General features: G+C 43.0%; 1 protein-coding gene across 1 annotated transcript in view; it reads left to right on the top strand.

Annotated features, from left to right (window-relative positions):
• The window catches only part of LOC122788868 (kinesin family binding protein), a 338,092-nt gene that overhangs the window by 163,633 nt on the left and 146,895 nt on the right, over positions 1-27,564 (top strand). Inside the window, exon 5 of the mRNA XM_044055773.1 lies at positions 13,058-13,151. Coding sequence (XP_043911708.1) covers positions 13,058-13,151 — 94 coding nt within the window. The remainder of the gene's footprint in view (positions 1-13,057; positions 13,152-27,564) is intronic.

Genomic DNA, 27,564 nt, shown 5'->3' with positions numbered 1-27,564 from the left:
CTAAGAAACCTGTCATTGGTAGTCTGAATGACTACCATTCAGTGGCTCTTAATCCATTCATCATAAAGATGGGTTTTGAACAACTGGTTCTGCGACACATCAACGGCAGTCTCCCAGTTATCTTAGATGCATGTCAATTTGCTTACAGGGCAAGTAGGTCTTCAGAAGATGCCATCCCCACTGTCTTACACACTGCACTTTGCCATCTTGAGCAGCAGGGGAGCTATGTGAGGATGCTCTTTGTAGACTTTAGTTCAGCCTTTAACACCGTTATCCTGGATAAACTGGCCACTAAACTTGCTGGCCTAGGACTTTCAGAACCTACCTGCTGTTAGAATAAAGACATTTTGACTAACCATCCACAGATGGTTAGAGTTAGGCCCGTAACACACTCCCACTTTCAGGCTAAACAATTGTGTCCCACAAAGCTATGTGGTGAGCCTCCTTCTGTATACCCTTTGCACCTTTGACCGTGTCCCCTCTCATTCTGGTAATACAATCATTAATTTTGCAGATGACACCACAGTAGTTGGACTTGTTTCAGGAGGATACGAGACAGTATATAAAGATGAAGCTCAAAGACTAGCTGCATGGTGTACTAAGAACAACTTTGCCCTGAACTCTACCAAAAGAAAATAAGTCATAATAGATTTCCAGAGGCACAACGAAGATCACAACCCAATATATGTCAGTGAAGACTGTGTGGAAAGGGTTCCTGCCTTCAATTTTCTAGGTGTACATGTATTAGAAGATCTCTCTTGGTCCATAAACACCATGGAGGCAGTCAAGAAGAGACAGCAGAGACTCCATTTCCTAAGGATCCTCAGGAAAAACAACCTGCAAGAGAAGCTACTGGTGTCTTTTTACTTTTGTTTTCCAGGAGTCATGTGGATATAGTTCCCTTGGGGCAGAGGTGGAACTCCAGTGAAAGATGCCATCCTCGTGGCAGAGGGAGTTCACACAATTAGGGATCTAGAGATTATTTCTCAGATGGGCCCTATCAGTGTTCCTGAATGGAGGCCCAATTTTCCATCTCAGGAGGCAGTTTGGGGTCATTTATCCCTGCATCAGAGAGCCTGGCTAGATATTACAAAAGATTGAGTGCTGAGGATGATATCCAGAGGTTATATCATACCATTTTCCCAACCCTTTCCAACTGTTTGAAAGAAAATCCCCAGTGTTCCACCCAGTCAGAGGGAAGCAACTTTCTCAAAATCAAAAAGCTGCTAGAAAAGAATCCTCCAAGACCAGAGAGGATCTGGAACTTAATCTTCTTGGTGCCAAAAAAGGGGACTTGAGACCAGTCTTGTAACCAGTTTGTTCAGTGTACAAAGTTCCAGATGGTCATGGTTCAGTCCATTCTGACATTTCTGCAGAAGGATGACTGGATGTGCTTGACAGATCTTCAGAATGCGTACTGTCACATCAAAATGAGCAGGCACTCCAGAAGATACCTACGCTTCTAGCTGGGAGCCAGTCATTACCAGTTCAGAGCAGTGCCCTTTGGACTGAACACAGCCCCCAGGGTGTTCACCAAATGTATGGCAGTTGTAGCAGCTCACTTGAGACTGCTGTGATTCCTAGTGTTTCCTTAGCTAAAAAAACTGGTTCCTGACTGCTTCAACCAGGCATCAACCCTTTCAAGCAAGGTACTAACCTACTCCATATGTGCTCCCATCTGGGAATGTCAATCAGTTACAACAAATCCCAACTCACACTAACTCAGTGTCTGTATTTCATCTGAGCTTATTTGAAAACAGCCACTCAGATAGCTTCTTTCCCATTGTCTCGAAAAGATTTACAATTCCAGGTCAAGAAAGTAATTCAAAATTCTTCCCTTCCAACCAGATTGATAGATCAAGCCTTGGGTTTCATGGCAACAGCAGCAATCGCCTCTGTCCCGCTGGCCAGGTTTCATATGAGAATCCTTTGGCGGACTCTTGTCAACTCAATGGTCCATTCTTCAGCAACCATTATCCATGCCAGTCAAATTGACTCAAGCGTGCAAGAAGAGGAGATTTTCTACTTGGACCCCCATTAAAAGACCCTACACCTCCTTAGGATTTAAATGTTGCACTTCAGGCCTTTATTCAACCTCACTTTGAATCTTCGGCCGAAGCTGACCATAAATTTTTATCTTGGGGGACTTGGGCCCCCTATTGTTTGGAATATGCTTCTCAGAAGTTCAGGCTAAAACAAAGGGGCTGTGACTGACTAAGTTTCCTGACAACTGCAAATTAGGTGCAGTCATTGAAGTGGCCAAGGTACCAGGAAGCACCAGTAAAAGTTTTTGCAGTCAAGCTTTGGCTCTGTGTTATTCGGTTTCTTAATTCTAGTTCGTGTGGTTTTGCAATCATTGAATCCCCAACCAATGTCAATATATTTCAAGGTGGACTTACACAAACCATTGATTGGTGCCAAAGCCATGGACTCTTTTCAGTGCTAGAAAATGCATTATCATCCCCTTTGGTAAAAATATTATCCTTGCCGACTGTCAAATAAATGATAATACCTTAAGTGACAACTCAGTAGTGAGAGACTTGGGAACGCAAGTTGACTGTAGCCTAAACTTTGACCTCCATGTATCTGCTGTGGTAAGGAAGGCATTGTACGTCGCACACCTAGTTAGCAAAGACATTGCATCAAGAGCGAAAGCGGTCATAACACCCCTGTATTCAACCTTCATCAAGCCAATAATTGAGTGCAATGCTCCCTTTGGTATGTACCTTACCAGGCACCTTTAGCAACTTGAGAGACCTCAAAGATTTCTAACAAAGAAAATTCAGGGTCTCCAGCACATGTCATACACTGACAGACTGAAGTCACTGTCACTGTAGCCGGTAGCGTACAGATTAGCTAGAGGAGACTTGTGCCTGGCCTACAGAGCAAAGTTGGATCCAGACCTAATGGAAATGTTCCCTCCGCAAGTCAAATGGGACAAGGGTCACTCACTCCAGGGAGCTGAACCTGGCCTGCAACATAAATGGGACCTGCTGGACAGACATATATGTCTGTCAGAGGTTGTCACTCCTGTGGAATAGGCTACCAATTCATATCAAACAAAGCCCCTCTATGACCCTATTTAGGCATAGCCTGGATGGGAAACCATAAATTCCTGCCAGGGATTTCACCTGTGACCCTTCTAGATATGGGCAGTCATTGCTAACTAAGATCTGGAGTTTAGGCAAGATCCTTTATATTGGGTTTCTCTAGTATTATATTGGGTACACACGGCTAGGCTTATAAAGACCTTCGGGTCAATAGCCCAGTAACCACCTATGAACTTATATTCGTAATGGCTGTTAAATCCACCAAAAGTGTAACTGAACACCAAAAGTGTACCTGAACTCCAGTCTCTGTCTTTGAAACCTCCTTATTTAGTTTTTCACTAGGACAGGGTGTCATTGCGAAATAATCCATCCTTTCTACCAAAGTTATCTTCTGAGTCAAATATTAATCAGGTCATTAATCTCCCATTTTTCTTTCCAAACTTGTCAAACAAAGACGAGTACAAGTTGCACCTTTTGGATGTGCACAGACAACTGCGCTTCTACCTTCACAGAACCAAGAACTTAAGAAAATCTGAAAAATTGTTTTGTTTCCTTCTCCACTACCAGCTTAAGCAATCCCGTATCTAAAGTTACTTTGGCTAAATGATTAACCAGTTGAATCACTTTGTCTATGAGAAAGTGGGTTTGTCTTTATCAAAGCCTCCAATAACCATACCACAAGGTCTATGGTGACTTCTTCAGCCTTTTGATCTAGAACTTCCTTGGATGATATTTATGCAGCTGCAACTTGGGCTAATCCTCATACCTTTATTGCTCATTACAAACTGGATCTGGTCTCTAGAGGAAGAGCAGCCTTTGGCTAAGTGGTGCTCTGGAATATCTTTCCTTAGAGTCCTCCTGGGATTCAGGTCGCTGGGGACTCTGTCCCATCAGTTGAGGAATGAATGAAAAAACATAAGATTAAAAAGTTATGTATTCACCATAAAGGTCAGTCTGTATTGTCCATTTTCATACAACTCCCCATCCTCTTGCTGCATCCTTTAATTCCTTCTGGAGAAATTGAAGAGTATTGTAGGAACCTCTGTTCTTTGTTTTAACTCCAGCTTCCATCTTTTTATGATCTGCCACTGTCCTGTTGTGTCTGACATATGGTAGGTTGATGGAGTATTATGGGTAAAGGGAGGAGCACGACAGTTCTAGGATCCTACACTCTGGCATAAGCAGCTGAGTCAGTTACGAGTATTGGATCCGAAAACCACCAGTTGAGGAAGATTGAAAATGGCAACAAAGATGGAACGCTATGGTGAGTACATAACTTTCACTTTTCTATTTCCACTATGGTGAGTACATAATTTTCACTTTTCTGTTTCCGCTATGGTGAGTACATAATTTTTACCTTTGTTTCCGCTATGGTGAGTACATAATTTTCACTTTTCTATTTCCGCTATGGTGAGTACATCATTTTCACTTTTCTATTTCCGCTATGGTGAGTACATAATTTTCACTTTTCTATTTCCGCTATGGTGAGTACATAACTTTCACTTTTCTGTTTCCATGGAGGTGTAGTGGTCTGTAAGTTGTGCTGGAGGAATGGGTGTTCCACAAGTTACATGCTTGCACACATTTCCTTTGCTGCCCAGTTAGGGAGAAATGTGTCCATAAGACATCTGAATCTGTTTTCAGTTCATTTTTACTGTAGGTATAGAAGGGAAGCCAGTAGCTAACTAGATCCTCAAAACTTGTTGACTAGCAGCATTATTTTCCATCATCAGGAAATCAGTGGGCATCTCCTTGATGTGACTAAGAGGCATTCCACTAAGGATATTACTACTCCCAAAGCATGTTTCATGAATGTACGCCAAGCAGACCAGCTGTGCTGAGACTACAGATTGCTATAATCTGAACTGTATTCTTGAGACAGGGCCACTTGCCAGAGCGTCTGAATTCTAGATTAGGGAGAGGGGTTGGTATAATGGTTGAAGTCTTTACCTAACACAAACGGTGGAAATCACTTTGTCCTGTATGTCCCACTGCAGTTCTTTATTTGGCTCTTTTTTTAGTGGTTTGGAGTTCTGTTGGTTAGTCTTGCTCCAGAAGTCCTTGTATCAAAAATGTTTTTTGGTGTGAAGTCATATCCAAAAGTTTTGGTAAAGAAGTTGTCCCACCTTTTTCACTTTGCCTCAGAGTGTGTGTGTGTGTGTGTGTGTGGGGGGGGGTTCTTTTTGAATTTGTATCTAGCTGGCTGGGTAGGGGAGAGAGGTTGATGTATTAAATCTTCTCTGACTAATGCCTTATGTTTTCTTTCCTTCCTGTTAGTACAAATAGAACATGCTTGGGAGACCAGACTGGTTCCGTGGTAGTGAAGCTCATTCCTTTACCATGACATGATGTTCTTCATCTCACATTGCTGCAGTCCTAACACTTGGGTAGTCCGCTGTCCCTCGGTCGGCCCGAATATCAGAGTATAAGGCTGACGTCGGTCAAGGCGCATTTGACTGACATCAGAACGTCAGGTTACAAATGCGCATGACCGACGTCATATCCTCAGTCTTTTTTGCCGCATGGTCCGATGCAGAAGCAGTGTTGCAAGTGCCGTTCGGCGTTCTGAAATATTTCGAATTCGGAGTTTCAGACCGAAGTCAGAGTTGGTTAAGTACCTCGTTGGGGAATATTTTGGTTTTTTCTTGCCTCGGTGGTTTACCGGATGTCAGAAAAAGTAAATAACTGTATTTCTTGTGGGAAACAGATACCGCATAGGGATTACCATAATTTGTGTATACCTTGTTTGGGACCTGAGCACGACGTTGTTGGGTGTCGCTTTTGTGCTAGGTTCAATAAACGCACTATAAAGCGAAGGTTGGATTGTGCCAGGTTGGTCTTTGGGAAGCGGTGCAATTACAATATGCCGTCGGATGCTCCGACGCCGGCTTCCTCAAAGAAGCGCAAGGAGTTCTCCTGCACAGTCTTCGGGTGAGGGCAGGGGTCAGTCATTTCGTAAACAGACCCAATGACCTGCCTTTTCAGCTGCCAGAACCCTTTCGCCTGGCAGCACCTTTGGGAGGAAGATTGGCACTTTTCAAAGAAAATTGGAGTTTGATCACCCAAGACAGATGGGTACTGGATATCATACATCACGGTTACAGGTTTTATTTCCATACCTTGCCTCCTTTCAAAGGCATGCCAGACATTCCTCCTCAACAAAGAATAGAGGCTCACAAGCAAATTTCTCAGTTACTCCAAATAGGGGCCATACAGCCAGTTCCTATGCCAGAAAGGGGCCTAGGATTTTATTCTCGCCTGTTCCTTGTACCAAAGAAGGGGAACACGTGGAGACCAATTTTGGATTTATCTATCCTCAACACTTATCTGGACATTCCCAAGTTCAAAATGTTGACGTTGCAGCAGCTTTTACCTCTGCTGGGCAAAGATCATTGGATGGTAACTTTGGATCTCAAGGAGGCTTACCTTCATGTTCCTATCAGACTAAGTTGCAGGAAGTATCTGCGTTTTCGAGCTGGGACTTCTCACTATCAGTTCTCTGCATTGCCCTTTGGCTTATCTACTGCGCCCAGAGTGTTCACGAAAGTTCTGGCTCCAGTGATAGCTTTCTTCAGGCTAAAAGGAATACAGATCTATCCTTATTTGGACGACTGCCTGATTCTGGCTCAAGGAAGGGAAGAGCTTCTTCAACATTTGGAATATGTGATAGCAGTGTGATAGCAGTGCTAAGATGCCTGGGGTATTATGTGAACGAAGTAAAGTCCAGTCTAGTACCCTCTCAGGACATGTGCTTTCTGGGTGTGAGACTGAATACAGCATCCCAGATGGCCTTTTTAACCCCGGACAAACAAAAGAGTCTATCCCTTTACTTCCATCAACTATCTCATCAGTCCGGGCTGACTGCAAGGACAGTCCTTCAAGCCTTAGGGTTCATGGCATCTTGTATTCTGGTGCTTCCCAATGCCAAACTGCATATGAGGAAGCTACAATGGTATCTCAAAAATGTATGGACACAGCACTGCCAGGATCTGGACACTGTCATTCAAATAATACCTTGCATTCAAAAGGAATTTTGTGGTGGGCTCAGGAATGTCACCTAAACAAGGGACTCTCTGTGACCCGGCCAGAGGCGAGTCAGATTTTAACGACAGATGCCTCAGACAAAGCTTGGGAGCACATCTAAATGGAAAGTGGATACAAGACAAGTGGCCTGCCAGACTACAACATCTACATATCAACATGAAGGAGATGTTAGCAGTCCAGTTTGCATTAATAGCTTTCAAGGATTTACTTCTTCCAGGGCAGGTGTTGATTCTAACAGACAACACAACTGTCATGTGGTACATCAACAAGCAAGGGGGCACACATTCTTATCCTCTATGCAGGCAAGCAATGATTTTGTGGGAGACTGCTCTCAGTTTACAACTAAGTCTTCAGGCAAGGTTTCTGCCGGAGCACAGAACTCCTTAGCAGATGTGTTAAGCAGACAAATCATGGATCCCCACGAGTGGAAACTGGATCTTCATGTATTTCAGAAATTGACAGTGTCCTGGTGAACTCCAGACATAGATCTGTTCGCTTCTCCACTAAACCACCAGCTGCCAAAGTTTTGCACAAAGCGGTTTCATCCCACAGCTTGGAAAGTGGATGCTCTTTCTTTCAGTTGGAAAAATCTTCATGTGTATGCCTTTCCACCTCTGCCTCTCCTCCCAAAGGTACTTCTAAAGGTCAGACAGGACAAGCCAAGGATGATTTTGATAGCTCCAGATTGGCCTCGACAGCATTGGTACCCATTACTGAGAAGTCTAGTACAGAAGCCTCCATGGCCTTTGCCTTTGATTCCACATCTGTTGTCCCAGGAGGACAGTCATTTGCTCAATGTCAAACTTCACTCTCTTCACCTAACAGCATGGCATATTCTGTTTTAAACCATAGAGGGTCTCAACTTCCACAACAAGTTTTGAATGTGATTTTGGAAGCTAGAAGGCCTAGTACAAGGAAAGTGTACGCAGATAAATAGAAGAGATTTTTATTTTGGAGTGCAGCTAAGGATTTGGATGTTTCTGAGCCTGATTTAAGTGTGGCTCTTCAATATCTTACTGAGTTATTGGACAAAGGTTTGTCCTTCTCTTCTATTAAGATTCATGCTGCAGCAATTTCAGCTCACTATGATTGTGACCCACCATTGTTTTCTCATCCTTTGTTCAAGCAATTTCTTAGAGGGGCAAAGAAAATAAGACCCTCACGAAGGGCTCCTACTCCTGCTTGGGATCTCAATTTTGTGTTGGAGAAACTCACTCTACAAACTTTTGAGCCTGCAGCTACTGCTGAGTTGAAATATTTGTCATGGAAGACTGCTTTTTTGTTGGCCATTACCTCTGCAAGAAGGGTTTCTGAATTGCAGGCCCTTATGGCAGTTGAGCCTTTCTTAATTTTCCATAAGGATAGGGTATCTTTATGTACTAATCCTTCCTTTATGCCTAAAGTGGTTTCTAGTGTGGCTTTAAACCAAACTATTCATTTGCCTACTTTTTATGCAAATCCCCAAACTAAAGGGGAAAAGATTTTGCACACTTTAGATGTACACAGGCAGCTGCGATATTATTTGGACAGAACTAAAGGGTTCAGACAATCTCAGCAGTTATTAGTTTCTTTTGCTTTGTGCTCTCAGGGCAAGCCCGTGTCGAAACAAACTATTTCTAAGTGGATTGGATTTTGCATTGCTTTCTGTTATTCCCATCATGGCAAAGAGATTCCAGCTGGGATTAGGCCTCATTCCACTAGGGCTACTGCCACTTCAACAGCTTTTTGAGGGGGGTGGCTACTAAGGATATTTTGGAGGCAGCCACTTGGAGTTCAGTGCATACCTTCTCTAGGCATTACCACCTTCCACTGTACTCTAAATCCAGGGCTGGTTTTGCCACTGCTGTGTTGCAGGGCATTTTGGCAGCTCCTGCTTCATTATAGTTTAGCCATCCTCCCTTACCTCTGCTTTGGGATTCTACCCAAGTGTTAGGACTGCAGCAATGTGAGATGAAGAACATAGTACAGTTTTGTACCTACCATAAATGTAGATGTTCGAAGATCCACATTGCTGCAGTCCAATTTACCCTCCCTCCTTCCCCTCTGTAGTTTGAGGTGGTTGTGTGGGTTGGGTTATCCATCTGAGGTATATTGTGTATATTGTATATATTGTATATATTGTATATATTGTACATATTTTTGGTGTTAGGCTGGTTGGTTGTTTAGTTGTTGTCTATGGGTTTTGACCTTTCTTTTTAGGGTCTTCTGACATCTGGGGCAAGAAAAGACTGAGGATATGACGTCGGTCATGCGCATTTGTACCCTGACGTTCTGATGTCAGTCAAATGCGCCTTGACCGACGTCAGCCTTATACTCTGATATTCGGGCCGATCGAGGGACAGCGGACTACCCAAGTGTTAGGACTGCAGCAATGTGGATATTCGAACATCTACATTTATGGTAGGTACAAAACTGTACTTTGGGATGCTGACCCAAGATCAAATGCAGGCTGTATGAATTCTGAAAGTCATGGAAAGATGATTCTGCATTTGTGTAATTTATCATTTGGGCACAGCATGTTTGCATACGTTCTTTAAAAAATAGCAGTAAGTGTTGTGTTTGCCTGGAAACTGTATTGTGTATTAATTCCATTTGTAAGGGGTTGCTATTGCTTCTTTTAACTTTCCAGTTGACCGATTGGGATCTTGAGGCTAGACTGCAGATCTACCAAATCAATAGCCTAGTATGGACCTGTGAACATAGTATCTCTTGGAAGTGTATTGGTGTACCTGTGAACCTAGTATCTCTGGTAAGCGTATTGCGGTGTTCCTGTGAACAAAGTATCTCTGAGAAGCGTATTGAGGTGTACCTGTGAACTTGGTGTCTTTTGGAAGTGTATTGAGGTGTAGTTGGTGCACAGAAGTGCAGAAAGACCTACCTTTCTAGTTCATTTAAGACTTAGGGCAATGTTCATTTACAGTTTTTGCTTTATTAACAGCAAGTGAATGGAAATTTTGTTTATAAAAATGGTTAGTTCTTGGTGACTTTACTGTTCATTTGTTTTGTTGAACTATTAGAATGGGGTTTATGGAGTTCATAGGATCATAGGAAGTTACTAGACTATTGGGTCTGAAGCCCTTACAAGCTGAGCCAAGACTTTAGCCCATGTTCTAACAAGTCAGCACCCAGTGACCCTGACCAGTAGGCACACAGGTGGAATCCTAGGGAGGTGTTTTCTGTTCCCTATCCAGTTATCCAGATCGTGCTTAAAAAGGGTTAATGAGGCACTCTGGTTGACGTGGAGAAGGGAGCCTGTTCCACAGAAGGGTGGAGTCTCTGGGACATAAATCTGTCCCACCAACATGTCCTGTTGGTGTCACAGATCAGTTTGAGGTTGCGTTGTGCAGGTTACTTGAGTGGAGCTTGACTTGCAGATATGCAGCAGTCCCATCTATGTGGGGTCTGAGATTTCTTTGTATGCCAGACAGAGGTCACTTCTGAAGAGTCTGTATGAGACTGAGTAGAGGGACAGGGTTTTTAGCCTATCTGTGTAGGGTAGATGTTTGAGGCCCTGGATTCTCCTAGTGAGGAACCTCTGTGGTGTCTCAAGCTGCTGCATGTGCTTTGTGAGATGCATGCTGAAAGGGTCATTGTACTAAATAATGGGTCTTATAAGTGAAGAATACAGGGATGTTATGACCTCCTTGTCCCTTACTAATGAGGTTGGCCATGTAGAAAGCTTTCCATTCGACGGAAGCAATATGGTGGTCAAAAGTCAGTTTGCTATCAGCCTTGGGTGCTCAAGTCCCTCACGACTGATTGCTTGCTTAGGACCTTGTTGTTGTGATAATTTGTGGGGACGTCACTCTTCCCAAAGGGGATGATGATGCATTTTTTGGCATTCAGTTTGAGGTCATGTTTCTGGCACCTGTCATTTGTCTGGGTGAGACCCTCTCGGAGGATGTTCACATCACTAGGGGAATTGATGACAGCACCCAGCTTGAAGTCATTTGCAAACTTGGTCAACCATAGCCCACTGGCTTTGGCCTGCACCTTCCAGACAGAGGCCCCAAGACTGACCCCTGGGGTACACCACTTGTTACGGGTCTACTGCTTGAGATGGCTTACCCATTTTGACTACATGGGTTCTATCAGTGAGCCAGTTTGCTATCCATCTGGTCACATACAGATTGATGCTTAGTTGAGAGAGTTTATCTATTGTACCCGAGTGGGGGAATAGTATCAAAGGCTTTGGCCAGGTCAAGGTAGGCGGTGTGCACTGTCTTCCCCTGATCCATGGCTTTGGTGACTGTCTCAAAGAAGTTGACCAAATTTAACAGGCATGCCCTACCCTTGATGAAACCAAACTCTGTGGGATTGAGTTTTTGGAGGTTGCCAATTTCCTTGTTAATGAGGTCCTTGATAATCAATTCCATGGCCTTGCAGATCAGGCTAGTTAGGCTGGGTCTGTAATTTCCTGGATTGGTGAGCCCCTCCACCTTTGTGCAAAGGGATGACCGTGGCTGTTCTCCCCTTGGCTGGGACGAAGCCGGTCCTCAGACATTGGTTGAATAGGGTATCTAATGGTGCTACAAGTTCCTCTCTGAGTTCATGTAGGTTGCAGCCTGGGATGTTATCTGGTCCCATACAGGCTGTATTTTTTGCTTTGAGAGGGCAGTGATGACTTGCTCCTTAGAGATAAGGGGAAGTGCTGGGAATGTCCTGATTTATTGATCGGGGGGGGACATGGGTAAAAATATGAATTTCATAGGTTCATAGATTTGTACTAGGCTAACTGCCCTTCTTTGTCATTTTAAGCCTAGCCAAATACCCCACATGAGATTCAAACCGTATATCTTGTGTCTGTAAGGTATACACCTTAACCATTACACCATTCAGATTTTAGGCAGTTGTATAGAAATGCAGCTGTATGGATTTTGGACTGACCTTTTACTTGAAGGATGTGAGGGAGCTGTGTGGTCCACATGCAGTAAGTAACAAAGGAAGTATCATTATTTGAGTAGATTGTATTAATAAGGGATATGTAGTGGTAACAGGTTTCTAAGTCCATCATAACTGCTGTAACTTTTATGTTAATTTAATTAGCTGAACATGTACAGTTCAATTTGTTGTGTAATACTTAGTTATAAAAATTACTTTGTGTTGTACCCAGCTGATATTTCCTTGACTGAATGTGTTCCAGGACTGCCTTGAGGCACTTTATTATGAATCTGCATATCAAAGCTTTGCATTTATTTATAAAGCATAGTATAACTTGACAGATGCCCTCTCATCAGACATCTTGTATAACAAAACACTCCTCGAGGACTGCTGCGATCTCAGTCAACATCAATTAACCACAGAGCCATCCATCATTGTAGCAACTTTACTGTACACTGGTAGAAAAACTGTGAAACACCATCCCTCTGGAGTTGTGCACAGAGTTAACACCAAAACCTTCCCAATAAAACTTAAGCATCAGCTAATTTATAAAAGGAAATGGCCAGTGTTCTGCTCTGGCATATACCCCTTCAAACTGCACAACAGAACTTCTTCAATAATTATTACTCGTATCCTTGACTATAAACCCCTGTTTTATTGCAGCTTCCCAGAGTATCTCTATTGCTCCTTTTTCACCTTGCCTCTGTTTTCCTCACTCCTAATCCACTCTTTTTCCTCCTTTTAAGTATTTCTGTACTACCAGCTTTCTATTTTTCTCTTTGCTAGGTAACTATGGATAGTCTGCCCAAAGGTTTTCTGCTTCATGTATTTATATGTGGCCTCTCTTTGCTCTGCAGTGTGTTAGTAACCAAGATTAAACTGATCAGATGTATCTTTGCTTGATTTGTACTAGTTTAGTTTATTGCACTTAACATTTTGTATATATTTTGTTGGTTTTCTTCCTGAACTTCCACTGTGAAAAGTACCTGGCCCAGTTACACTGCTTCAAGTTAACAAATGTGAATAAATACAGCATTCATTGTGCATGTTAATTTCCATTCAAACAATTTACTGTTTTCCAGCAATGCTACATGGAAGCTCGGCACTGCCTGGCTGCTGCCAATATCATTCTAACCCACGCCGGGGAGATCCCTTCAAAAGCCGCTGCAGAGGAAAGTAAGTACTACTGAGGTTTTTATTGTCTGGTAACTCCATAATGTCAGAATCACGGTGTTTACACTAGATAGCACTTCAGAGAGTCTACAGTTTAAAGAAGTCTGCATTTTGTCTTGGTGTGAAAGTTAATGACACCCCACTCCACAGATGTGCATGTGAAGTGTCAAACATACAGCTACTCTTCAGAAGTTTACAGTAAAAATGTATTTTGTTCATAATGTAGCACAGTCTGTACTGCTGTGAATAGTTTAATGTGAGAAATCTGCACGAATCAGATGCATGAAATGATCAAAATTAGTGGAGTTTTATAGAGAGCATGACATGTAATTAGTACAATGAGAATCTGCAGTCAGAGACCCACAGAGGAGGTATTTCCAGACATGTATAGCAATGACTAGATTGAAATAGTTACACTACAACTTCACATAATGACCTAAAACAAAACATGCAAGTGTAAATAAAGGAATGTAAGAATTAATGCAAAGTCTATAAAGGTAGTTGCACATAGATCTATCAGGAAAACAAGACATGCAAGTGTAAATAAAGGAACGTAAGAATTAATGCAAAGTCTATAAAGGTAGTTGCACATGGATCTATCAGGAAAACAAGACATGCAAGTGTAAATAAAGGGACGTAAGAATTAATGCAAAGTCTGTAAAGGTAGTTGCTCATGGATCTAGCAGGATTTGGTATGTGTACTCTCCAAAGATGCAGACTGCAGTAGACAACTTTGTATTTGGGGATTTATAGCAGAATCTTTAGAACAAGATTAACTCTACTGCAGAGATTGTGGTCGCATTTCAGCAGAAAGTGAGCGGATATTTTGCAAATGGATTACTAGAAACACTTTTTATTTGTAAGAATTTGTGCCATCATAGTGTAGGAACACAGTAGATGAAAATCAAGCTACAGTATTAACTTACTGAGACTGTCGAATGGACAGAAGCACGTTTACAGTGCAGGTATATGACACTGGCAACGTTTTACAAGTTCAAGTTTATTTTAGTGCATATTGCTAAGCACTTTCCCAAACAAGAACAAAAAAAGTTCAGACAATGTTATATAATTTTACAGTCCAAAGTTAACAACAACAAATGTATGTCAGATGTTACATATTAAAAAAATTTCACCAAGCTGGAAAACAGTGTTACAGCAGCAGTTACTATTATATTATTGCTATTTAATGCTACCTTTAACTAGAATAACCCCTGGACATTATCTTTAAAAGATGACAGAAATATACATAGCACTTATAAAAACCAAGATGCGAATAGTCTATGGCTCCCCGGCCTGGATTAATGATGTCTTTTGAACCCAAGAAAGGCGTGAGGCATCTAAACAATTTACAGACTTCAGTAAGTCCAAAAACATCCTCTACAAACAGTACGTGTCTTAATATTAGCAACATAAAACGTCTCGACACAGTAGTACAAACAGCAGTCCCTTCCCATTGAGAGCCACACCAGCTGTGTTGTTTCGGTCATTCCAAGTGTTGATAGTGCTGGCACTGCGAGCAACAAAGTCACAACATAGGAACGCTCTTCATCCTTTCCCTTCAAAGCAGTATATTATTCAAAACATCCTGATAAAAGGAAAATAAATCCACAGCTGGCATCTGACAAAAATGACAGGAATATGCCAGACACAAAGAGAATTGCTTCTTCATTTTGCAAACCACCAGTCCAGCCATTACCACCAAAGAGTCCTTGCTTGAGGAGAAATTATTTTCAAATATTAGTTGAATAAACCAAATGAATGCAAAGTGCTCCATAGTCTGGCAGCCACATGCTGTCATTGATGGGAACAGAACTCCATTATATGTAAAGTGGGTGTTTGTGTAGCATAAACTGTCGTAAAAATCAGAAGCCCATAAAATTAAGTCTTAGGAGCTGTAGACAAAGACGAGTGAAGCTGGGGAAATTAATTCAGTAAGCCTACATCAACTTTAAGTGTTTGTATCTTTCGGCTTTTCCCGGTTAGGGGTCGCCACAGCGGAACTCCGGTCCGCTAATGATTGGCAGTGGATTTTTATGTACCGGGTTACCAGCCCTGACGCACAACCTTCAACGAAGGCACGCCCCATTCACGTATGCCTCCACACAGAAGACTCTCTGAGAATCGAACGGGACAACGTCTTGCTATGAGGCGACAGTGTGCAGAGATGTAAAACTCTTTTAAGTAAAATGTTTCCTGTATGGTGGGTAACTAGGATATAGGAGTAAATCAGTACATGAACAAACGTTGGTATAAAATGTAATGAGAAGTAGTTTTTATTAAAGTGTAAGGGGTAAGTAAGGCAATTAAAATGGGCTTTGTAGAAGTATTAAGGGGCAGTGAATATAAGGAATAATCTGTAGAAATGAAGTATATATTTGTTTCCTTTTATTTACAGAGAGTGAAGGGATTTCGTTGGAAGGTGAGAGCATACAAACTAAGATGTTGCAAGAGAGATTTAGTGTGGAAGTGAGAAGAGGGAATACTGGTGATCTGATTTTGGGAAAACAGAAGTGGTGGCATATGAGAGTGAAAACTGGAACAGGCTGCAGAAATGTGAGGAGATGGGTAGAGAAAAAAATGAGACTGGGAGTATGTAAGGTGATTGCACTGGACATTTTTATAAGTTATAGATGTGATTTGTCAAATTGGAGCAGGCATAAAATCCCACTACAGAACTGACGCACCTTATTCTTAGTTTACAAAGGGGCTCAACACTTTTTCTGCAGTTCTTGGGAGATTTGACATGTTTTACAAAAGGACTTGGGGGGATTATAAGAATAAACTTATATGTAAAGGCCATTTGCTTAGCCATTAGGAAGAGGAGGCCCCTTCCTCTTCCAAAGAAACCTTTCAAAAACCCAAAGCAAGTCCTTAGTATAGGCAGGTGCTGTTTCCAGTCCATTCCTTTTCTGGGGTTCCACTAAAAAAGCGTAGGAGAGGGGATAAGGAGCCTTCCTCCTCTTCAGGTGTGCCCATGATGAATATTGAGGGCAGGGACTAAATTTTTTGCCTAGTGTTCTGTGGTGTTGGTAGTACTGTTATATTTTGTTTGAGACTACTTTAACTGACAATTTCTTCACCAGGCCTTCCTTCACCCACTCTGTTTTGTTCTCCGTGTCAGTGAGATTAAGTGTTGTCACACCACACTGTTAAGGTAAACCTACCTAATGGCAAAGTGATGGACGGCCCTTTTGCATGCTGAAGTTACAGTGGGTCTAATCTCATCTGTTTCTCTCTTTCTAGAGAAGATAGCATGATTCAAACCCCCCACCCCCCAATTTGGTAACGTGTTTCCCTTCATCAGATCATTCGCTGCCAGTTTTAGAGGAACTTGGCATCACCCAGAATAGCTGCATCCTCAATCCCTGTTTAGGAATCCAAGATCACTACTACAGTGCTGCTGAGTTTCCCTGTTTATCAACTTGTCTTCTGCATTCTGTGGTGGTGGCTCCAGTTCCTGTTGTGCCTTCTACCCTGGGTCTTGGTGCTGGTGGTTTACTGTTTAAACCCTCAGCATCAGTGAGGCTGGCACTGATATTGTAATCATTGTCAGTTGGCCCATTCTTGTTCCACATCAACACTGATGAGGATGGCTTGGATGGTACTTAAGTCACTGATCAGTGTTGCACCAGTCAGTAGGAAATCACCAGCACAGCCTTCTTCAGGTCCGGGTTTCACCCAAGGCCATCTTTTGTTGTGAGCCTGTAGTCTTCTCAAGAAGTAGAACTCGGACCCCAGTGATCCTGGAGATCCATGCTTTTACATTCTGTGTCCTGAACTGAATTCCTCCCATTTAGACAGTTACATCTGAGGAATAAGGGATCACCTGCCTTCCCCTTCAGTATCTCCCATCCCATGATTGGACAGCAATGATGAGTGTAATTCCCTTGATGTTCGTCGTGTTTCACTGTTGCAGTCATTACTCTTGGGTTATCCTGCTGGCAGGCTACCCTCAGTCGGCCAGAATTCCAAAGTCTAGGTCCGGCATCAGTTGCTGTCGCCTCTTCCCTGACGTCAGTGCGCCAGGGGTATAAAAGATGCAGCCGACACCATTTTCTTCAGTCTTTCTTGCCCCGCGGTGCCCGAAGCAAAAGCATTTCGCAAGTGCTGGTCGGCCGACTCCTGAGATTCTCAAATCTGAATTTCAGAACCGAAGTCTTCATTAAAGCCAAGTACCCCGTTGGGGAAACTTTTTTCTTGCTCCAGACCGATGTCAGAAAAAGTTAACAACTGTCTTTCTTGTGGGAAGCAAATACCTCATAAGGATTTTCACTCTTACTGTATTCCTTGCCTAGGCCCTGATCACAACGTTGCTAGCTGTCGGTTTTGTGCTAGATTTAACCAACGCACTATTAAGCGTCGGTTTGATTTTGCATTTCATTACTTTGGCCGAAGATTTAATTATATAATGCCGTCGGAACAGCCGATAACCGGAGTTTACAAAAAACGCAAGGACAAGGAAAAGGATAGGCATCAGAGGTCCAAAACCGATGACGAGGCCTCTGCTAGGCCAGTCATCGGTTCTCAGTGAGGCGCTTTCGAAGTCCCTGGCACCCGCTACCTCAGAGCCACAGGCTGCTACCGACTCCTACGTGGAGCCAACTGGGCCTCTGGATACTCAAGGTATTGGACACTCTGAAATCATTCCCTCAGATGGGTCCGGAGCCGCTGAGCAGGCACCGGCTTCTGAGGGTGTCTTCAGACCTACACATCTATATATTAAGGCATCTTCAGCTTCAAAGACTAAAGCAGCTCTAAAGACAAAGAAACAAGTACAACATTCTCCTACTCAGACTTCCATGCCTAAAAAACAGATGCTCAAAATGGCCGAAGACCTAATTACTTTGATCAGGGGCTCCCATCCCCCTCCTGATAAGAAGTCTAGGCAAGAGACAGAGTATGATTCTTCTGATCAGGTTTCTATTTCCTCGGATTCCTCTTCTGACCAGGATTATTCCATGCTTCCCTATGCGGATTCTGATGCTGAAGAATCCATTCCTTCAACCTCTCCTCCTGAGGATTATTCTTTTGGGGAAACCCTGCATACCATGAGGGAGCATTTCTACTGGGAGAGCCAAGATTATTCTGAATCTAAGAAAAGGCTCAGAGACTTTCTACTACTTCCTCAGCACAGACCCCTTGCTATTCCACCTGTTCTAGACATTGTAGATGATGTATTTGTCCCCTGACTCTTACCCCCTGCACCTGCTAAGCCAGACAGATACTACAGAGTACCGGATTCTCATAAATTCCTATATAAAAACCCCGCTGCTGACCCAGAAACTATATCTCATGGTCCCAAAGGGGTTAAAGTTTCCACAGCAAAAAACCCTGTCCCCTCTGATAGGGATTCTAGGGCTCTAGACAGATGGGGGGAAAAAAGTCTACACTTCTGCTACCTTGGCTGTAAGGGCTTTAAATTGTCAGTTTCATATGCTTAAATATCAGCAATATTTAATGTCACAGCTTAAACAGAAATTGTTGACAAATACTGAATGTTCAGAGAACAAGGAACTGCAGGATTTATTGCATGCAGCTGACCAAGTGGGAAAGCATACTTTGCAATGTGATTATGATTCACTGGAAGCCTCTTGCAGGGCCGCTGTTACAGGTTCTGTTATTAGAAGGCATGCTTGGTTAAAGGAACAGAATCTGCCTGATCATGTTAAACCAAAATTATTAGATGCACCATTGCAGCATGATACTTTGTTTGGTACTAAAGCAGAAGAGGTGTTAAAAAAATGGAGGATAAAGCAAAATCTATGCAGACAGTCAAGGATTTCTTACAGGTACAGCCACCCAGGTTTAGCAGGAACTGGCCTTCTAAAAATTGGTCCTTTCCAGTGTCAGACAGACCACAAAGAGGCAGATACAGGCATCCCAGGGGCAGATCTCAGCCCCAAGCCTCATATAGGCCTAAACAATGGGGTGCTCCTACCTCCAAAAGCGGAGAAGACAAATCACAACCTTACAGGAAACAGTCCCAATGACTTTCCTCTGCCAGATCCAAGCACTTTATTGACAGCCCCCTTAGGGGGTAAACTAGCACTTTTTCATCAAATTGGCAAAAGGTTACCCAAGACAAATGGGTCCTGAACATAGTGTCCCAAGGCTACAGATTCCATTTTCACACACTACCAAGGTCAAAAGGTATGCCAGACCTGCCACACAATCAATGGGCAGAGGCACAAAAACAAATTACAGCCCTCATGGATATGAGGGCCATTCAGCAAGTACCACAACAAGAGCAGGGGCAAGGATTTTACTCCAGACTTTTCCTAGTACTCAGAAAGGACAAAACCTGGAGACCAATACTGGACCTGTCTATACTAAATACGTTTCTGGAAGTTCCAAAATTCAAGATGTTGACTCTACAGCAGCTACTGCCCATGCTGGGCAAGAAGGCTTGGCTCGTAACTTTGGACCTAAAAGAGGCATACCTACATGTCCCGATCAGACAATCTTGCAGAAGATACCTCAGATTCATAGCTGGCTCAATGCATTACCAATTCTCTGCACTGCCCTTTGGCTTATCTACTGTGCCCATGGACTTCACAAAATGCCTGGCACCAGTAATTGTGTTTTGCAGACAAAGGAGGAATCCAAATATATCCCTACTTGGATGACTGCGTAATTCAAGCAGAGAACAAAGACATTCTTCTAAAGCATCTGGCGTTTGGAAAAAGATTACTTATTGGCCTAGGGTACACAGTAAACGAAAATAAATCAAAATTAGTGCTCTCTCAAGAGATAATATTCCTGGGTGCAAGCTTAAATACAACTACCCAGATGGCTTATCTCACGCCAGACAAACACAGACAACTGACAACTGGGTCTTTGTTGCCAACATTTTGAAATAAGTAATCTGCAAGAAAAATTCTGCAGGCTTTGGGCTTCATGGCATCCTGCATTCTACTAATTCCATATGCAAGACTGCATATGAGGAAACTACAATGGTATCTAAAAAGTGTTTGGACTCAGCATTGCCACAGCCTGGAGACAGTAATTGCACTCATTCCCTGCCTGCAACAGGAGTTTCGATGGTGGGCAGAAGCCTGTCACCACAACAAGGGTCTGCCATTCGGTTTACCCACAGCCAGACAGACAATGAGAACGGATGCATCAGATTATGCCTGGGGAGCCCATATGGCAGGAAAATGTATTCAGGGTACATGGCTTGCAAACCAGATGCATCTTCACATCAATCAAAAAGAGATGCTAGCTGTTCAAAATGCCCTGACAGCTTTCAAGGACCTGCTTCATCCAGGACAGCTACTGATAAAGACAGACAATACTACGGTCATGTGGTACATAAACGAGCAGGGAGGTACACATTCCTACCCACTCTGCAGACAAACAATGACCTTATGGGACACAGCATTGGCTTTTCAAGTTCACCTGCAAGCACAATTCCTGCCAGGAAAAACAAATACTCTGGCAGATTAACTAAGCAGAAACCTCATGGATCCCCACGAATGGAAACTGGATCCACAAGTCTTCAGCATGATAACAAGGAAATGGGGGTGCCCAGACATAGATCTGTTTGCCTCCCCTCACAACTGCCAATTGCAGAGATTTTGCACAAGGATTTATCACAAGCAAGCATGGAAAGTGGACACCCTATCCTTCAGTTGGAAAAATCTAACAGTATATGCCTTTCCTCCACTGCCTCTCCTCCCCAGGGTACTCCTAAAGGTCAGACAAGAGAAGCTAAAAATGATACTGATTGCACCAGACTGGTCACGCCAGCACTGGTACCCAATCCTAAAGAGCTTGTCTCAAGGTCCAGCATGGATATTGCCTCAAACTTCTCACTTGCTGACCCAACAAAACAATCGGATCCTGCACAGCCAACTCAGGACCTTAAATCTGACAGCATGGCGGATAATGTAGCCATTCAGAACACTCCTCTTTCAAAAGCTGTTATGGATGTTATCTTGGAGGTCAGGAGGCCCAGTACCAGAAAATCTTATGCAGAAAAATGGAAGAGATTCTGTGCTTCGAACCAGGAACAAGGCATTGACATGTGTGTACCAAATATCCCTCAGATTTTACAATATCTAACTCAGATGCTGAACAAAGGCCTTTCTTTCTCATCAATTAAGATTCATGCCTCTGCCATTTCAGCCCATTACAATACGGAACCACCTATCTTTTCTCATCCTTTAATAAGGCAGTACCTCAGAGGGGCCAGAAACATTAGGCCTCCAAGGAGAGCACCAATTCCGGCCTGGGACCTCAATTATGTTTTGGAAAAACTCAGTCTGCCTCCTTTCGAGCCAGCATCAACAGCAGATATAAAATGTTTATCCTGGAAAACAGCTCTGCTCCTAGCAATAACCTCTGCAAGACTAGTCTCGGAGTTACAAGCACTCATGGCTGTGGAACCTTTTATCATTTTTCATCCAGACAGGGTTTCTCTGAGGACAAACCCTACATTTATGCCTAAGGAGGTGTCCAGTCTGGCCCTCAACCAAACCATTCACTTGCCTACCTTTTATCCAAATCCACAGAACAAGTGTGAGAAAATTCTGCATTCTTTGGACATACACGGGCAGTTACGCTTCTACTTGGACAGAATTAAAGCTTTCAGAAAGACTGAGCAACTTTTAGTGTCGTATGCTGCAGGAGCACAAGGAAAGGCCATCTCAAAACAGACCATTTCTAAATGGATAGGCCATTGCATCCGTTTCTGCTATTTTTAACATGGCAAATCAGTGCCTAAGGGCATTAGGCCTCATTCCACCAGAGCAGAAGCCACTTCAGCAGCCTTCCTCAGAGGAGTACCAACCAAAGATATCTTAGAGGCTGCAACTTGGAGTTCAGTGCACACTTTCACAAAGCACTACCACTTGCCTCTTTACTCTAAGTCCAGAGCAGGCTTTGCCTCTGCAGTTCTGCAGGGCCTCATAGCCTCTCCTAATCCTATTTAGCCCAGCCACACATCCTCAGCTTTGGGATTCAACCCAAGAGTAATGACTGCAACAGTGAAACATGATGAACATAGTACAGTTGTGTACCTACCATAAATGTAGATGTTCGAGTGTATTCACTGTTGCAGTCCAGGTTTACCCACCCACCACCCCCCTTTTCTATGCTGGGACTTACCTGCACTTCTCTATCCTATGCAACCTATTTGGTGTATTTGCTTGTAGATGAAGGAAATGTTATTTCTGTGCATGCTTTTTTATTGGCATATTTTTCAGCCTACCAATTTGGGGGCACCTGACATCTGGGGCAAGAAAAACTGAAGAAAATGGCGTCGGCTGCATCTTTTATACCCCTGGCGCACTGACATCAGGGAAGAGGCGACAGCAACCGACACTGGACCTAGACTTTGGAATTCTGGCCGACTGAGGGTAGCCTGCCAGCAGGATAACCCAAGAGTAATGACTGCAACAGTGAATACACTCGAACATCTACATTGATGGTAGGTACACAACTGTACTTTCCACCCCAGTGACACCAAATTTTAGGAGATTCTGGAGTTTATTAGAAAGATGGTTGATTGGCACTCTTCATATCCTCCATCTCCAGAAATGAGTTTTTTCCCCACTGTCTTCCTGAGTGGTTCCCAAAGTAGATGAAATGGTAGCTTTGACTGTCTGTGCGGCTTGAAAGGGATTAGATTTGGTGACTCCCTTCCCCTGAAGACTGGATTAGACCTTTTGCCCTCCACCAAGACCTGGGGATATCACAGAAAAGTCTCGGATACTGGATTTCATGGTAACCAACTGCTGCATGCAAATGGGTGCCCACTCTCCAAAATCCTGAGATCCAGCCCTCCAAGAAAGGAGTTTTGGGCCATGGAACACTTTGAGAAAGGGCAAGTTAATGTTTTCTGATTTCCACTGGTCCACTTAAACTGCATGACATATGTTGCTTTTTCAGTAAGATTGTGCAGACAGGCTTGCCAGAATTTTGGAACTGTAGCCACAGGAGCAATAGAAGATTATATTCAATCCTTTGAGCCTGTTGGCATCATTGTCTTTTATTTCGTCTCTCTCCATCTGTCTTGAACACAGTGTAATGGATGGAGCAGCAAGTGTAGTAGCCGTTGATGTAATTTTATGAGAGCATGCTTGGTTTCACCATACTGAATTTGCCAACAACTTTAAGGCATATTTGTAAGTGCTTCCTTTTTGTCACCTCTTTGATCCACAAGTTATAAGCAAACCTTCACAAGTGAATGTAATGGAGGACTCAGTGCTGTTGGTGTGAGACTTCAGCCACCTCCAAGGACCTTCGTCAAAATTCAGAAACATCCATACCTGATGTGGTTAAAGAGAAAGGACCAGTGTTACAGTGCTGCTTTTCATATACAACACCCAACCAGAGGAAGTAGTAGTAGCTCCTTCTTGGAATCAGATCCATCAAAGTCCCTGAGGACTTGTCTAACTGTCCTGCTACGGATGCATTTAAGTCAAGTGTCCTTCCATATGACTCAGTGGCTGGACATCATGCAGGACATGTGAGGTAGGTCAAGTTATATCCAGAGACTACATAGCACACACACCGTTGCCCTCGGTGCTGCATCATCTTGCAGAGAGAGTAATCTAGGATGGGTCCAAATTCTATTCCAGATTTTTTTTAAGTTTGTAGGAAAAGAAAGACCCCAGACCCATGCATTGAAGAGGTCTTGAATCAGTTTAATACAAAAGATTATTTCCAGATGATTTATGCAGACAGTACTTCCTAGAGATAGAGAGAGAGAATGCGTTGTATTCAGTTACAGCTTTCCGGGGTGTTGGAGCATCGGGGTTAATGCCGGCCTCCATATACATGGTACTGTTTGCCAGACTGAAGATGAATGTGCTTCAGTGGACGCTTTGTGCTCAGTAGTCTCCAGCATCAGATGACTTGCTGACACCAGTCAACATTTTGAAGGTTTTACAAAATCCATTCAAGGTGGATGCGTACTCCACAACTTTTCGACACCCTTTCCTATCAGTGATGGCCGTCACAGACTTCCTCAGCTGTGGGTGATGAAGCATTGCCCTGATTGTGCTTCCTCAGCTGTTGGGTGTGGAAGCACTGCCAGGGTAGCATGGTCCAAGATGTCTGGTTGACCACGAAGGGCAATCTCTAGATGAGTGTGCTGAAGCTAAGCTCAGTCATTTTGACCTTGCCAGCTTATGACTCTCTCTCACAGGATGTGATTACCAGCCAGACGGACAGTATAAGCAAGTGTGTGGTATATCAGTAGGCTGAGAGGAGCCAGATCTTAATCCCACAGTTAGGAGGTTATGAGGGCCTGGGAGTAGACCATATCATTCAGTTACCTTCTGGTTGCCATCCATATCTCAGGCCTAGCAAGTAGCTTATTGGACAGGGTCATAGCCTCTCTGCTGATGCTGCACAAGTGATCCCCCATGCTGGATATTAGAATGGAGGATTCTCTGTCTGTGGGGAAGAGTGTTACTGTCATCTGTTCAGGACATTCTTATTGTTTTCTGTTGTTTCCTCTCATTTTCAGTTTTGTGCTTTGGGCTCTCTACAACTCAAAGGTTATTCACAAAATGCATTGGTGTCTGCAGACTACAGGGAATTCTTATCTACCATTACTTGGACAAACCTGCTTATTCAAGCAAAACGTCCAGATGTCCTGCAACAACCTTCAAACTACCATCTCCTTGCTGCTAAGCCTAGGATTCACTATCGGCTACAAGAAGTCTTCCCTAACCCCATCGCAGGATTGGGTTTTCCTGGGCTGCAGGATAAGGACAGACCTTATAATGTCCTTTCTTCCTTTGGAAAAATGCATTCTCTTCTGACTGACTTCCAGAAGTTGCTTCCTCTTGCATCACTGACAGCCAGAGAGTTCCTCAAGATGCAAGGGTTCATGGCTTCTGTCACACCAATGCTGCCCCTAGCCAGACTTCACATGCAAAAATTCCAGTGGTACCTGAAAACACTCTGGTCCCAGCATGCTCACCTTCTGGAATTTGTCCTGCCATTCCTACCTTGCCTGAAGAAGGAATTGCTTTGGTGGATTCAGAAAATATCTCAGAATCCAGGACTCTCCTTTCAGCCACCTCATCCAGTTCAGGAGCTGTTTACAGATCGTTCAGACTTGGGGTGTGGAGCCTAAATGTCCAAGGCCTTTGGCCACCTTCGCTAAGGAAGCAACACCTCAACACCAGAGAGAAGAGGGCTCTGATTCTGGTCCTTAAAGCCGTCCATTCATCTCTTCATCCAGGTCGCTTATAACTGTTCACAGACAACACCACAGTACTTTGGTATGTGAACAAACAGGGGGGACAGAGTTTTACTTGCTCTGCAGGTTAGCACTCCAAGCCTGAGAGATTGCCATACAAGCAAAGGTCATGTTAACAGCTGTTTATATTCCCTCAGCTGAAAATGTTCTAGCAGACACACTGAGCAGGTCCATGACACAAGCCAGTGAATGGATGATCCACAGGGATGTGTTTCTGGACATTCTCCACTGGTGAGGTATGCCTCAAATAGATCTTTTTGCCTCCCCTCTGAGCAGGCAACTTCCAGAATTTTTTGAGAGAGTCCCACATCCTCTATTATGGAAGGTGGCCACCCTATCATTCTCATGGAAGAGAATGTTTCACTGTGCATTCCCCCCTTCCTACTTACTCAGAAAGTCCTGCTGAAGATTCAGCAAAACAACCCAAAAATCTTGCTGGTGACCCCATTTTGGCCAAGATAGCATTGGTTCTCTCTTCTGCATTTACCCAGGAGCAGTCATCGCAAGTTACCTCACAGGGTGGCTCTTCTTACACAAAACAATTTTTATTTATTTTTTATTTATTTATTTTACATTTGTTGACCGGGCTAGCCTAGCTAGATACATGTCCATTTTCAGTAGAGGCCCGAGGAGAAAAACACCACTACTAAATTATACATTTTAACAGTTATGCAAAGTTTATACATACAAAACAAGTCAATCAATTATATGAATCTGAGGAAACCCTTTTACATTAGAGTTTGGTACAAAGAGTGAGAGTGACACGCATAGTTAAGAATAAAAAACAGTAATTGTTACCTCATATATACCTGATGTGGACTCAAGAGCAAATCACAGATCCTCAAAATTTCTTTTTTTTTTTTAAGCCATCTATATCAATAAAAAGTCTAACCAGATGAGAAGAAAGGTATAAAAGTAGGATTTATATTTCTATAACAGTGGCAAAATGTGTCAGTCAGGATTCATGCACGGACATAGCCATTAGGAATATAGGAAGGTTTTTAGTTGCTTCTTGAAAAGGGGTATTGATACCAGTTATGTAAGTTCACTTAGAAGCTTATTCCAAGTAAGACCAACTGTGTTAGTAAACAGGCCGTCACCAGACTTATTGTGAGATTTAAGGGAGGATACTAGGAGTTTATTAGCTGAGCGAAGGGTTGTGAGGTTTTTATAAGGGGTAATAAGGTTACAGAGTATGGGAGTATTCATGGGGTGATTGTAAGTTGGAGCAACAGCTGGTTTTGTAATTCTAGCCAACCTAGTTGTTTAAGATTTATACAATGGTGGGTACGAAATGGAGCTCCTGTGGCAAATCTAGCAATGTTATTGTATGAGGTTGCTAGTTTATTAAAATTAGATTTTGATAGATTGGTAAAAATAGGAGAGGCATAGAGAAAGGTAGAGATGAGGCGAGTTTGTGCTATAGTAGTCCTAGCTGAAGGTGTAAGGAAGGGTTTGAGCCTGTAGAGAGAGCAGAGTTTCTATTTACTGATTTAATGGTTAAGTTAATGTGAGAATCAAAATTAAGATTGTGATCAGTTGTTAATACCTAGGAGTTTGGTGGTTGCGTCAGGTGATATTATAGTGCCGTTGTTGGATACAATTGTTAAGTTAATGGGAGAGGACTTTTATGTGGGTGTGAACAGTAAAAGTTTAGTTTTTTGGGGGTTAAGGAGGAGACAGTATTGATGGAACCAGTTTTCAGCTAATGTAAATACTTTTTTGGAACTAGACTGGAGCTCAGCAGAAGAAGCCGCGACACAGATGAGTGTTGAGTCATTGGCATATTGAATGCAGGTGTTTTTTGGAAGGGATGTTTTCAGATTGTTAATAAAAATAGAGAAGTGGAGGGGTCCCAGAATAGAGTGGGACTCCAGTGGTAATGGGTAGCTGAGAGGATAAGTGATTATCCCAGAGAACTGCTTGCTGTCTATTTTCTAGATAGGAATTGAACCACTGGACAGCCTGAGTGTCTAAGGAAAGAGATTTAAGAATGTTTAACATGAGTTGATGATTAACCATGTTAAAGGCCTTGGAGAGGTCTAAGAAGAGGGCTGAGGAAAGTAAGTTGTTATTACGATTTTTATTAATACAATCAGTGAAGGATAAAAGTGCAGTTGCATTATGAAATGGTCTAAAACCATGTTGGCACAAGGGATCTCTTATTCACCCACATTTCACAACACTGAATTGGTCTCT

Source organism: Protopterus annectens, chromosome 14.part0 (genome assembly GCF_019279795.1).
Source record: "Protopterus annectens isolate FY-2018-M chromosome 14.part0, PAN1.0, whole genome shotgun sequence".
Classification (NCBI taxonomy): domain Eukaryota; kingdom Metazoa; phylum Chordata; order Ceratodontiformes; family Protopteridae; genus Protopterus; species Protopterus annectens.
The sequence above is the reverse complement of the archived record's forward strand: the minus strand, read 5'-3'. Positions and strand labels throughout refer to the sequence as shown.